This window comes from Microtus ochrogaster, chromosome 24 (genome assembly GCF_000317375.1).
Source record: "Microtus ochrogaster isolate Prairie Vole_2 chromosome 24, MicOch1.0, whole genome shotgun sequence".
NCBI lineage: Eukaryota > Metazoa > Chordata > Mammalia > Rodentia > Cricetidae > Microtus > Microtus ochrogaster.
Genome location: NC_022024.1, coordinates 24187442 through 24202061, shown reverse-complemented (window position 1 = coordinate 24202061; position 14620 = coordinate 24187442). Strand labels below are relative to the sequence as shown.

General features: G+C 37.8%; 1 protein-coding gene across 4 annotated transcripts in view; it reads left to right on the top strand.

Moving 5' to 3' along the window:
- Atp2b1 (ATPase plasma membrane Ca2+ transporting 1) overlaps positions 1–14620 on the top strand; it is a 103767-nt gene that overhangs the window by 67631 nt on the left and 21516 nt on the right. For all 4 annotated transcript variants that reach the window (XM_013350327.2, XM_005358125.3, XM_013350328.2 and 1 more), the window contains exons 6-11: positions 3325–3465; positions 5975–6013; positions 6741–6902; positions 7933–8147; positions 10475–10717; positions 11978–12219. In XM_013350327.2, coding sequence (XP_013205781.1) covers positions 3325–3465; positions 5975–6013; positions 6741–6902; positions 7933–8147; positions 10475–10717; positions 11978–12219 — 1042 coding nt within the window. The remainder of the gene's footprint in view (positions 1–3324; positions 3466–5974; positions 6014–6740; positions 6903–7932; positions 8148–10474; positions 10718–11977; positions 12220–14620) is intronic.

Genomic DNA, 14620 nt, shown 5'->3' with positions numbered 1-14620 from the left:
AAAAAAAAAAAAAAGAATGATTATAGGTTTAAAACAAAAATACACTCTGATGATTTGCAAAAAACAAAAACAAAAAAGAAAAAAAACTAGTTAGTTTTTGTTTTAAATAAAACCTAAAGTTTATAGCCAGGAGGCGCTGGCATATACCTTTAACAGATCTCTATGAGTTCAAGGCCAGCCTGGTCTACAGAGTGAATTCCAGGACAAGGCTCCAAAGCTACACAGAGAAACCCTGTCTTGAAAAATGAAACAAAACAAAATAAAAAAAGTGTCTGAAGTTTATGTAAGCAACTACCTCACTGAACTGTTAGATAATTTGTCTGAAATGTAAACTGTTTATGTCAGGTTATATGAGTAATTGACAGTAGGAATACTGGAGTGAAAGTCACATGTACAGTCAGAAATAAGTTTGAATTTCCACGTTATAGGAACGGAGAAGAAGGATCAGCATAGGTGCGGGTACTGTTGGAAAGGAAGGTGTGCATGTCTACTACTCAGGACACTTGTGCTCATTCGTAAGAGTAATAACATCAACGAAGGCTATTTGGTATTGAAATTGAAAGGACGATGAAAACAATTGCAAGCTGCTACTAAAACACTAAATGAAAAGATACCAGAATGCCTCAGATTGTCTCTAAAAGAACGCTCAGGTTTTTTTTTTAATTTAAATTTCTGAGATTCCCTACTTTTAATCTTAAAATATCTTTAAATCATTTATGAAATTACTTGTCAGAGCTATAGTGTTTAGATTAACTTTTACTATTGGACTTGGCCCAAACGTTAACCTATTTGTTTTCAAATGTTCATAGAATGCTAATGTCTATAAATCGAAGATTTCTGCTGGTTTGATAGTTAATAACTTTAATAGCTTAGCAACTGTATTTGTGTTTTTTTGGGCCTTTGTTAGCTTTATATTTTAATAGATTGAACATGACTTTATTGAACCAAAGTCAAACATATATATAATACCTTCAGAAGTTAAGTTGTAATCATACCTTCAGAGCAGAACCTAAAATTAACCATTATCTTTTTAAAATGTGTAATTGTGATAAAAGCTTACTACAAAAATAAAAAATAGTAATCATAATCAAGAGTAACTATACATTCATTTTTGAAAAGGTGTCTGTCAATTATAACATTGGAATGTCTTATCCAAAAAAAAAGAAAATCGAGATTTGGGGTCAGACAATGATGGCACATACCTTTAATCCCAGCCCTTGGGAAGCAGAGGCAGGTAGATTTCTGTGAGTTTGAGGCCAGCCTGGTCTATAAGAGCTAGTTCCAAGACAGACTTCAAAGCTGTCTCAGGAAAAACAAACAAACAAAAAACCCTCAAGGTTTGTATGCTGCTTGTCAGTATCCTAGCCACGTAGAGTGTTAATCCTATTTGAGTGTTTGATGTCCTTACAATTCATACAGAGGATGCATATCATCACTTGTATAAGAATAATATCTGTAAGTAACGTGTACTCATTTTACTACTACTCTGCCATGTTTCTAAGAAGCTAAAATCAGTGTTAACGAGGTAAGACCCATAATCTTCCAAAGGGGACAAGAGAGTCCCAGTCTTATCACTGAAGACTCCTGGGCTATTATGTTGGGTCAACAGAGATAGCCTTGTGCCGCCTTTATGGACTGCTTTGTATGTGTAGTTCATTTACCAAGTGCTTAGCTCTTTCAACCTGGTCCCTTTAACTGAGCTCCGGTCTTCTGACAAAAATGACTGGTAAACTTTACATATACATGCCAAGATACCAAGAGAACTCTATAAATTTCCATGTTCAAGAAAAGACTGAAATAACTTTGTACAATCCCTTATCACGGTACGGGTGGGAAAGTTTCTCTGCATTTATTTCCCTGTTCTAAAAATGTACCAAAACCATGACATGCATTTATTTTTAAATTTACTCTCATGATGCCATCTCTCACTGCTGTTCTTGGCTTCTTAAATTTAGATTTTTAAAAGCAGTGTTCGGTTAGTGGTGGGATAGGACCTGAAGAAAAACTGTTTACTTTTCTTGACCATGGTCACTGCTAACATTTGAGCAGATTTGGACTAAGGAAAAACAGAGCAGAAAAACAAATCTGAAGAAACCCAGAATTGTTCAAAGAAATTGTCTTTTATACATGTTTATAAATATTATCCTGCTGAATTTTCTATGCTTACCTTTTATTTTCACTGACAACAAATGCAGTAATTAGTAAAACACTAAGAATGTAGGATGTGTTTTCTTGTTTGGTTTCTTAGCAATAACAAACCAAAGGCCTCGAAAGTTCACTTTGGATAATTTACCCAATAATTTGTAGCCAAATGTGAATCCTAGTGACTGGAGTGCATACATGGACTTTACAATCTTATTTAACAGATAACCCACACCGACTTGATGTGTAAGACGGTAGGGGAAACTGGAAAGTATTAAGGAAATTGGTGGCCATAAGTATCTATTATCTTCTGACAGTACTAAATTGGATATTTGCCTTGTTCTTGATAATTGTATAACTTTAGGCCAATTTCTAGAAAATTATAATAATGTTTGTCAACTTGAAAGATTGTTGTGAAGGACATGGTCTGAAATCATTGTTCCTATCTATGTTCCTAGCTGTCTGGATTGGAATTTTATGTTAGAGTTGTAGTTAAGAAAATTGAGAAGGTTGGTTAGTCTCAAATGAAGATACAGGGCTTGATCCAGTAGGCAGTGTTTAGAGTCAGAGATTACTGAATCCTAAGAAGGATGTTAAATTACACTGTAGGAATACTAAAACACGGGGATAAACTAGAGAGGCAGAGAAACAAGTTAGGGAGCTGTCGGTGACGTTGGCAAGCTGAGTTGAAAACCTGTGTTAGAGGTTTAGGGTTGAGTATGGGAACATGTTTGTGCTGTGGAATTCTGGCCATAATCATATTTCTGTTTGAACGATATATTTTTTAGATGCTAACCCCCCTGCCCTTACATTCTTATGTCATAGCTAATACTGACTTCGTTGAATACTCACACATTCCAAGCAATGTGCTAATTTTTCCCTTATAGGCTTTTTTGAGAAATATGAGTTGTATTACATCTTAAGAAATATAGGTACTATAATCTGGTATTTTACACAAGCATTTGATGTGTTATTTTCCTTTTGTCACTTGGTAATAAAAGTTTAATCTCATGACTGCAGATTGCTTTAAGCACAAGAGTTTAAGATTCAATACGTTAGTGTGCTTTTTAATATATTAGTGTGCTTTATTAAATCTTGTTTATTAAAAACAGTATGGCTGAAATTTGAAATTGTTGGAGGGAAAGCTATTATAATTTTTTACAAAGTTCTCTGTTGTTATAGGTACTCATGTAATGGAAGGCTCTGGAAGAATGGTGGTTACAGCTGTAGGTGTGAATTCTCAAACTGGAATTATCTTTACCTTACTTGGAGCTGGAGGTGAAGAAGAAGAAAAGAAAGATGAGAAGAAAAAAGAAAAGAAGAGTAGGTGTAGTAGTTGGCTGTGAGAATTGGTATTTGGAATTAACAGTGACTGGGAATCTTCAAAACTGGTCCTGAAATAGAGCTTTCATGAGACTGTAATATGAAAATGTAGTGTAATGTTAATTACCTGATGCACTCTCAAGAGCAAAAATGGTTTTCATTAGTGCACCAGGCCCCTCTACCACAGGAAGAGACAGAGTCAGCATACACTTAGAAGTACTTCAGTTTGGGCTTCATCCTGTTTCTTCTCTGCTCATTTGATCATCACTATGACTTCAACTATGACTTCCTGCTCTTGCTTGGTCTTTAATATTCAGATTTTCGCCTTTCTTGTGTCCATTCTATACATACATGGTAAATGTTTGCACGCAGACTGGGGCTGCACTTTGACACTTTCTGCTTGTCTTGACATACTGGCCCATCATTCAATGTCAAGATCTTTCATTTTGACTGTTTCTGCTGTCTCTCCAGGAGATCTGTCAGCAGACTTTGATAGCATATAGTTTATCCACAGAGCTCTTAGAGCAAACGGATAAACACACAGACATCTCAGAATGTAAGTCCAGGGTATGCCTCTTTAGAATGCCCTCCTGTACCATTTCCTGGTATCCTCTGCACTGTTCATCTCACTCAGAGGGACCTTTCAGGGACTCCTTCTCCTTTGTCTTGGCAGCAGTTAGTGTCCTGTAATCATTTGGATTTATTTAATTTTCATTAGGACGTAAGCCTATATTTTGGTTTCTTGGGTCTTTTAAGATCTAAAAAAAAATTGCCTGGCTAAAATTCTGGCTTGCCGTACTCTATCACTGTTTTTAATCTGTTGTTTTTTGGGAGTTTGTTGCCATGGTTTATCATGCTGAGCCTAGAACCCAGAATCAGCCCCACAGTAGAGGTGCATGTTTGCATAAATTATTTTTAAGCCAGGGTTTCATATTCTGCCTTGGGCTAGTCTAGAATTCAGTGGGTAGCCCAGGTTGACTTGAACTTGAGGCAGTCATCCTGCTTGAAAGTACTGGTATTACAGACATGAGCCATGTCACCTGGCTTGCCTCAGAGCTCCTAATATTTTCATGGGTTGTTTGTTCTTTTTGCATTGTATTTTCATGTGAAGTTCTTATTTTAAGTAAAATGTATTAGAAAATTTCTTTACGTTGAGAGTGTAGCTCAGTATTAGAGAACATCATGGCATGTGTTCATTTCCCAACATCAGGGGTGGAACAGGTGAAACGTTGTGCCTCAGGTTGAGGGTGGCTAGCCCCTTGTTCTAGATTTCTCCACTTCAGTGCTGCAGGCAGCCCTTGATGAGCCACCACAGGCTTCTTGAAACCTGGTAGCAGTGGTTACTGAGTGGTTTGCACACTCCATCTTCGCCTGTCTTACTCTTACTGCTAGGAAACTGACCTCATGGAGGGTTGTGTAACTTGATCGGGTAGCAAGTGTGTGATCAAACTCCTTTTGCTCTTTCCTCTCCTGATACACAGGAGTCGAACATCATTGGATCCTGTAAAAAAGAAGTGTGTTAATGACTGATCTTTCTGACCTTACAGAAACGTTTCTGATAAGCCCTGTCCCCCAGTGTCTTTTCCAAGTGCTTTTATTAGTCCAGCCTGGAATAGCCCTAGGAATTAACATCAAAACCATTTTTTAGCTTTTTTAACTCTCTCCTTCCCTCCAACTCTCCTCCTATTCTCTTGACTACTTAGTCTTTAATCAGACACAGCCCAGGCCAATCTGACTCCATGCCCTGTCCATTTGCTTGCCAGCCTAGAATGTAGCTGTCTCCTGTCCAGACCTGAGCTCACTGACGGTAGCTAGGTGTTCTCTTACTATCGCTTCATCTAGCCCAAGCTTCTGTTCTTCCCTGACGTATGTTCCAGGTTTCCCAGCTTGAAGATGCTCTTCTTGATAGTGAAGTTGGAAGGAAACGGGCTGGTTTGCTTGTTCCAAACAGTAGACCTGCCCGTCCCCTCCTTGACTATTGCCTCAGACGCGTGACGTCTCTGTATTCTGTGATTCTAAGCTAATTTAGGGGGTTTCTTTGACTGCTAATCATCCTGGCATATTAATATTTGCTTTTACTAACTTGCCTCCCTGTCTTTTACATCTTCTCATTCTCGTTCCCACTATAGCTCCCCTGTATGCCTGTTTTCTTTTTATAGCATCCCTCCCTCCCTTCCTCCCTCTCTATCCTCTCCTTTTCTGCTTTCTCAGGGTTAGGTCTGGATTTAGCTTGTCAATCTCTTGTACCATATTCGGGCTTATAACTTACAAAAGAATAAAGTCTTGTGCAGAAATACAGTATGCATGCCCTAAATTATTTTGGAATATTCTCCCGTGGTAAGATGTAGGAAGTGTTTGACGCAAGTCAACAAACTGGTGTTTTCTTTTTGTATACTTGTACACCATTGTGTAACAGTTCCCTTATAGAAATGTGAACTACCGCTGCATAATTTAGCATGGCCGTATTCATTTCTTTTGGAAAGCTTTAATTCCCATTTTGTTCCTACAGATAAGAAACAAGATGGAGCTATTGAGAATCGCAACAAAGGTAAATTGAGGAAAAGAAAAAGTACAGTTAGCTTGTTTTCGTTATCTCCAAAAATAGATCTGCTGTGTACTATATTTATCCAAAATTAGGGTACATGTGGCAGGGAACATCAGCAATGTTAGCTTGGGTTGCCCTCTGTTGCCAGTGCCGTGGTCATGCTGTTTCTACGGTCTTAAGAGGGTGTTAATTATGACTTGTGCTACTATGCTTAGGTAGCTTTCCACATAAGGGTTTCAAGTGTTCTGACATACTTGAAATGTTACTATGTAGTTGGTAGAAAATATAATTGTATAGTTGGTAGCAAAAATGCCTAAGAATCTGTAGAGTGTAAATTATATTTAAAAGTCTATAAATATGCATATTTTAATATATGAAATCATATCTAATATTCTGTATTGATCATAAGTTAATGAGAGGGATCTGTAGTCTTTGGATATGGCCTAATCCCTAACATCGCATGAAAAGAAATTAGTATTCTTAGTTCTTTATTTAAGGACTGTATATGGCTCATTCCTATCACTGAATGTGGCATTCTGAAATCTGGAACAGTACCACAGGTTAATGTCACTGTTGTCTTATTCTGTCTGTGTAGGTACTTCCATTACACATACGCACAGAGCACTGAATGTTTATGGTTCAGCCTTTTTCCTGTAACAAACTTTGTAAAAAAAAAAAAATGTTAATCATGCCTTTAAATGCAGCAAAATTGTGTTTTTTCTGAACCTAGCAAAAGCCCAGGATGGTGCAGCCATGGAAATGCAGCCTTTAAAGAGTGAAGAGGGAGGAGATGGCGATGAAAAAGACAAAAAGAAAGCAAATTTGCCAAAAAAAGAAAAGTCCGTTTTACAAGGGAAACTTACAAAACTGGCTGTTCAGATTGGCAAAGCAGGTATGACCCGAGAATGGGTGTTGGTTCTGAAGTGCATCTGTGCTTTCTTACCTGAGAGGGTCTCTTGACACAGCGAGGACTGGAAATGGCACTTGGCAAGTGTAAAGGACGTTGGAGTTAGAATATTTTTTTTTTTATTTTGTATGGGGCTTTTGGATTACCATAGACACTCTTAATGTGATTATGGCATATGGGCCATTACCCCTTCTGTCAGTGAGCTGGTCAGTCAGTGATTAAGTTAAAATTGGTGCCTGAATTTGCTTAATTTACAAGGCCTTGTAATCGTCTTTAAACTTTTAGGGTCAGTAATGAAAAGGGACTATCAGGGAAGTGATTTTGTACAAATTATCAAACTTTAACAGTTTCTTGGCACACATTGTGCTCAGCCTTCTGTTGACTGGCTATGGAAAAATACATTTTTGTAAACATCTACTACTAGGGTATTAGACCCGGATATTTAGACTTGCTTTATGTTTTAATATTCATTTTTAAGAGGCTAAATACCATAGAAGGGCAAATATTTTGTGGTATATAGTTAAAGTTTATTTTTCTAAGTTAATGCATCAGTGAAGATAGATTAAAAGTAAATTAGGAAATGATCCAGGTGGTATACTTTTATGTGTATACTTTTAAACGTAGTTAACTTAATTTTGAGACTCTAAGTTGACCGGCCTTCACGTATCTTTCAGAATGTTGAGCATTGCAAGAGCTAGCCTACGCTGATCTGTTGGTATTGGCTTGTATTTGCTTCTTGCTTTACCTGGGCCTTTCGAAGACAAGACACAGTTGTCAAGGAACCACAGAAGCTCCTCTCTTAGTCTCTGGAGTCAGGATTATACCTAGAAGCAAAACTTAAATCTGACAGGGGTCAGATGTGATAAATGAAGTACAAATTGGAGATAACAGTTTCCCAGAAAAATTAAAATAGACATAACTTATCGAGTTATAAAATAGCCTTACAGTGCTAATACAGTTGGCAGTGCGTAGTGTCTGCACTTTTTAAACAATTGCTGCTTTTCTGTCTTTAAAGGTCTGCTGATGTCTGCCATCACAGTTATCATCCTAGTATTATATTTTGTGATCGATACCTTCTGGGTCCAGAAGAGACCGTGGCTTGCTGAGTGCACACCAATCTACATACAGTACTTTGTGAAGTTCTTCATTATTGGAGTTACCGTTCTAGTAGTTGCTGTGCCCGAAGGCCTTCCACTGGCAGTCACAATCTCACTGGCTTATTCAGTCAAGGTTCGTGGGAATAGTCGGTAGACGTGATGTTTAAAGCCTTGGCTGGTTTAGATAGAAAATGCATACCCGGTACATCCTTTTCTGGTCTGGAAAGTGGAGGGTTTCCATATCCGTAAAAGTGCAGGTAGTGATTTCACTATTTCTGTGTACAGCGACCTGCTCACTTCGTGACGAGCAGCAGCTTGGTGGGGTCTTACCCTCCCCACCTTCCCATCCGTAAAATCAAGGCCAGGATATGTGCAGGTTAGAATACTGCACAAGAGCGAGCGCATTTTACTTGAGACCAGTTCCTGAGGCCACATGTTTCTACTTTTCTGTTCCTACAGCGTAGTCTTCCCACTTGTGGGCAGGGTTTTATTTCCAAGAACAGTTCACATAGATGTCCGTGTAAACCCTCTGACTCCCTTCCTGTAGCTGCAAAGTCCTGCTCGTTCTGGCCCCCGCTCTTGTCCCTGTCAGTGCTCATCTGCCTCACTCGCCCTCTGCTCCAGTCTACCCTGCTGGTTTCTGAGTATTCCTTCTGCCTCTTCTCTTCCATTTCAGCTTTACGGGTTACACTTAACACAAGAATGCTGCTCTTGTAATTCGTGAAGTTATTTGGCTAATAACATTTCTGATGGGGAAAAATCTAACCAGTCAGCTTCTGTGCTTACATTTTTCCTTCAGTATTCCAAATGTTTTACAAATGGCCAGTCATAAGAATGTGTCTTGCTTACTGTTTGAATTTTTTCTTAATTTACTGTGTCTGTGCATTTGTGTGCATGTGGAAGTCAGAGTACAGCTGGCTGGAGTGGATTCTTTTCTTCTGCCGTGTGGGACCCTGAGATCCAACTTAGGTCACTAGGCTCGATAACAAGCCGCTTTTTTTGTTTGGTTGGATGTTTGTTTTTCAAGACAGGGTTTCTCTGTAGCTTTGAGCTTGTCCTGGAACTAGCTCTTGTAGACCAAGCTGTCCTCAAACTCAGAGATCTGCCTACCTCTGCTTTCCGAATGCTGGGATTAAAGTCGTGCGCCACCACTGCCTGGCTGTAAGCAGCTTTCACCCACTAAGCCACCTTGCGGGTTCCCACTCTTTATTTTTCTTTTCAGGCATTTAACACAATTTATATAGTTAAAAAATTATAATATGATAAGATATTTACAGAACACAGTTTAACCATCTATTTGTACTTTTCTGGTGCTTTAAAATAATTAGAATAAATACTGATTTGACAAACCACCCACTTTACCAGTATTGTCATTAGTTCATTTTGTATAGTCATTAATGATGTTAATTTTTCAGTTGATCAGAAAGATACAGGTAAGCTGATTTGTGTTTCTTCAATAGAAGAGTGAGACCATTTTGCCTAAAGTCCTTTCAGCTTGTGTTAAATGTCTGCTTGGGCCTAATATGATCACCTGTTTTTTCACAGTGCTGTGGTCTTTCTATATCTTGTCAGTTTCCTAAAATTCAACCTATTTCCTCTACTACAGATTTTATACTTTCAGTTTCTTGTATCTAGATAATAAGTAACTTTGGAAGTATACATTTCTCTTTTCTATGCTTACTCAAAAACTTGGGTTTTTTTATATTCTCCTATGATTTTAGTTATGGGTGGAGAAGCATTGGAAATGAATTCTGGTAATCGTGTGTGTGTGTGTGTGTGTGTGTGTGTGTGTGTGTGTGTGTGTGTGTGTGTGTGTGACTTTAATTCAAATATCTTTTTCAGCTATTGTGAAAAGTCTTGGCATCTTTGAAACTGTCCTCCTTGGTTACAAATGAAAGCAGTGACATGCACTTTGATCCTAAGGATGAAAATTTCTAGCATTTGGATTGGATGCAAATGACTCCGTCATATCTTTGAATGTTAACTCAGCCTGTAAAGGGGGAGGAAGCAACCACCATCACAAATTTTTCATTTTCTCTGACTAAAGCTATGTTGTTGTTGGAAATTGCTGAGGAGTCTTTATTTTGTACTTAATGAGACTTGGTCCTTTGTCTTGCATTACTTTAATTACTACTATACCTACAGGTGATGGTTGTGAAAGTAAGACATTTCACTAGCGTATCTCAAGCATGTAGCACCTAAATATAGATGCTGAGATCTCTTTTGGATTATGTAATGCATCAGTACCATGGCTGAAACCATTAAATGCTGGTAGTGTTCTCTTTGGCTTATTTGAGTAGGTCAAATATGTAAAATCCTTCCAGTGTTAAGCTGATATTTTTAAGCTGTGTTTGTATTAATTGATTTTATCATTGTAATGTAATGAAGTGATTGTCTTTCTGTGTAGTTTAACTGTTTTACATTGTTGGTTTTGTTTTGGTTTGGTTTTTGTCACTATAGAAAATGATGAAGGATAATAACCTAGTGAGGCACCTGGATGCTTGTGAAACCATGGGGAACGCGACAGCTATTTGTTCAGATAAAACAGGGACATTGACAATGAACAGAATGACAGTCGTCCAAGCTTATATAAATGAAAAGCATTATAAAAAGGTTCCTGAGCCAGAAGCCATTCCACCAAATATTTTGTCCTATCTAGTAACAGGAATTTCTGTGAATTGTGCTTATACGTCAAAGATATTGGTAAGATTTCTTTAATTTATATGCATGAAGATTATTGTTTATGATATGATTAATATATGATCTGTTACTTCTTTATTATTACTGTGTCTGTGTGCCTGGTATTGTGTGGGCACCTGTGGAGGTCAGAGGTGGAAGTGGTCTCCCTTCTAAGTTTACTTGTGTTCTAGGAGTCAAACTCATGTTTCTGGCTGTGTACAAGTGTCATAACCCCTAAGCCATCTGCTAGCCCACACTTGTATATCTTTTTATCTTTAATTTCTGGTATTCAGAAACTTTGATGCTTTACAGTCAGAACACCAGGCTACAGTCTCATGTTTATTGTTAATTTGCAGTGGCAGGTATAGAACAAAGGACCTGTGTCTGTTAAGTCAGTGTCCTGCCCCCATTTTATTCCCAGCCCACACACTAATACTAAATTCATAATACCAAATTACTGTTACTACGTTCGTTTTGTAAAAGACCTGCCTGCCTTTCTCATAATAGAGCACCCAGTGTCAATTTAAAGAAATCCTTGAACCTACTGTCAGTAGCGTCCATCATATGGGCTTGTTCCACTATTTTATTTCTCAGTAGTTCCTACCCATAAAGTTGTCTTTAGACCTTTTAAAGGCTCATAAAGTAATCATAGATTCTGTGAAAACTTTATTAAGGTATTCTCAACTTTGCAAGCTTCAAAATTTAAACAGAAAATATAACGTGTGTTTCACTTTTTATTGTGTAGCAATGTCTTAAATCTTTGGGCAGAAATTATATTGCAAGTTGCTTAATGAGAACATGAATGGGCCTGTGAGGAAGTTAGGAGAGTCTGGAGCTTGCCATTTACTAGCAAAAAGCCTGAGTTTTTACTTTCTACACTTACAAATAAGGGTTTTGTTTTGAATTACTTAATATATAGATATTCAATGAAAACAAAAAGAGAAAAGGAGTTAAAATTAAGTCCTATGTGTGTGAAGAACTAACTATAAGATAGATACATCTTATGTCATTTAATTATAAGTCATAAGTCTCCTGTTTATATAGCTACTGAAGCCACAGCCATTGTAGCTGGAAAGCTTGACAGAAGTTCACTTGATTAGCAACTGGCTATACTGTACGCTTCCCCAGACTCCTTTCTACCTTACATCTGTCCTTCTTTGAAATTCTCAGAAGATATTTTCTACATCATTTTGTTTCAGAAGCTATATTCTGTTTTACATTTTAAGTTAAATGTTTAATACGGAAGCAAGGTAATGATAGCTTCTAACCCTTACTCTTTTACAGCCACCAGAGAAAGAGGGTGGATTACCTCGTCATGTGGGTAATAAAACAGAATGTGCCTTGTTGGGATTTCTCCTGGATTTAAAGCGGGATTATCAAGATGTTAGAAATGAAATACCAGAAGAAGCCCTGTACAAAGTCTATACCTTCAATTCCGTTAGGAAGTCCATGAGTACAGTCCTGAAAAATTCAGATGGAAGTTTCCGGATCTTCAGCAAGGGTGCATCTGAGATAATGCTGAAAAAGTAAGTGTGAAGTGCTTAGATGAACAATCTGGCTATTGGACATGAAATCCCACTGTGAGGTTGTTCCTTTCCTTTGTGAGCATCGTACATTTGATAACATCACAACTATTGCATACTTTCTGGTGTCCAGAGATCTGCCTGCTGTGTTCTGCCTCTCAACTCTGTGGCTTCTAATTTCTCAGCATTTTGCTCTAGGGAAAATAAGCCTGTTACATTTAGTGTGGTAGTTTAAATAAGGTCAACTTCATTGCTTTGAGTTTTTTTTAATAGATATTGATTCCAATATTTTATATAATCTTGAAAAATCTTTTGTTTTTTGTTTGGTTGGCTTGGGATTTATTTGTTTGTTTTTTGAGACAGGGTTTCTCTGTGTAGTCCTGGCTGCCTTGAAACTAGTTTTGTAGACTAGATTGGCCTTGAACTCAGAGATCCTCCTGTTTCTGCCTCCTGTGTGCTAGGATTAAAGGCATGCACCACTACTGCCCAATTTTCTATTGATATAAATAGAAAGTCCCCATTTGTATCCAAGGGAAATTTATATTTATATTTTGTATGTAATCTTTGTTTCTTACTGTCCTTTATAGTTCCCTAGTTTCAAAGTTAACATTCCATATAGAAACATAATTTCCTATTAGCTATGTTATTACAGCTATTAAAATTTTTTTTATTCTAATAGAGAACTATCAAAAAACATAAAAGCAATTTTGGAAAATTGGAGTTACTATTAAAGCATTTTGAATGTTTCTATTGTTGATTTACTTGTATATGGTTTATAATTTAATGTATTTTAATGTACACTTGACACATAGTCTTAATAGCCTTAAGAGGCTAAGTAAATTTTTAAAAGCAGCTTTTGTTAAGTTGATTGAAGTTATTTTACTGTTTTGTTGAAGTTTTTGTTTTAATAAAGAATTTCATGTAGTTCAGGCTAAACCCCTGTGCCCCCATCTCCCAAATTCTGGGACTATAGGCATTTGCCACCATTCCTTCTTGGATCTAACCTAGGCTTCTTTGAGCTTTTAGAGGAGAGATTGCATTTAAAATGGGTGTGGGTATGAATTGAGAACTTGAAGGGGACAGGATGTGCTGGAAAACATCTTCTTGTATGGCTGAGCAGGAAGTGAGAAGGTGTTGTGAGACCTAGATTACAACCATCTTTCTCTCACCTCCAGCACACTCAGTTATGTGATTTCATTCAGTGTGACAGGGTAGGAACCTGTTGTAGACCTGGTTTGCTTGGTAACGGATATGGTAATGGCAAAGGAGAGTTTTTTTTTTTTTAATCAAAGTCAATCAAACATTGACTCTTTCCTTGCAACTAATTAGCTTTGAAATCTGAGTCAGAATTTTTTTTCTCCTTACTTTCCATTCTCCATTAGAAAAGGGAGTGGCGACCAGCAGCTAAGCAAAGCCAAGCCAGCAAATTGCTCCCATAGAGCTTGTTGTGTAGTAAGTGCACAGTAACTCAGTTATGTTTATATTCTGCTTAAAGACTTGAGTGTTAGAATGATTGGGTGAGAATGAGAAACCAGGTGATACCATTAGAGCGTTTGTCATCGAAGCGCTGTCTGAACACTAGATATGGTGGTGCATGTGTCTAGATGTGTATCCCCTAGCATTTGAAAGTCATGGGCTACATAATGAAACCTCGTTTAAAAGACAGAAACAAGAAGGCTGTGACTGGAAGCCATTCCTGAATCAGGAACTGATTCGAGGTCAGGATGAAAGGAGTGACTGGTGCCAGGGATGGATGAAATGGCTGTTGCTGTCACGTAGGAGCTCAGGCTGGGAGATAAGAGCCACGGGAAAGAAGGGACGTGGATACAAAGGAATGAACACTCATTCCTCAGTACCACTGAGAGAAAAGAAACGTGGCAATTAGGAGGTGATAATGCTTTGGGGATGAAGAAGCCAGTGTTCACGTGAAATTTTCAAGTTACCTAAAACAGTTGGGGTAAAGCCCTAGAAAGGTGGAGATTTAAAAGACACTTCCTTGGCTGGGCAGTGGTGGTGCACACATTTAATCCCAGCACTCAGGGAGGTGGAGGCAGGTGGATCTCTGAAGTTCAAGGTCACCTGGTCTACAGAGTGAGTTCCAGGACAGCTATACAAACACAGAGAGATTTTGTCTCGAGAAAGAGAGAGAGAGAGAGAGAGAGAGAGAGAGAGAGAGAGAGAGAGAGAACCAAGACACTTCCATCACAAAAAGAGGATTCCATCACAAAAAGAGGAATATAGAAGATATGACTTCACTACGTACTAGGGGGAGTCTTGGAGTTAGTTTCACTAAAAATTAAACTATGTGATGTAATCTTTCTCTCATAAAATGCCTATTTTGATATTTTAACAAAAAGATTCTTTTTTCTTTTGTGGTTAAAACAATATAGGTGATGAAATAATC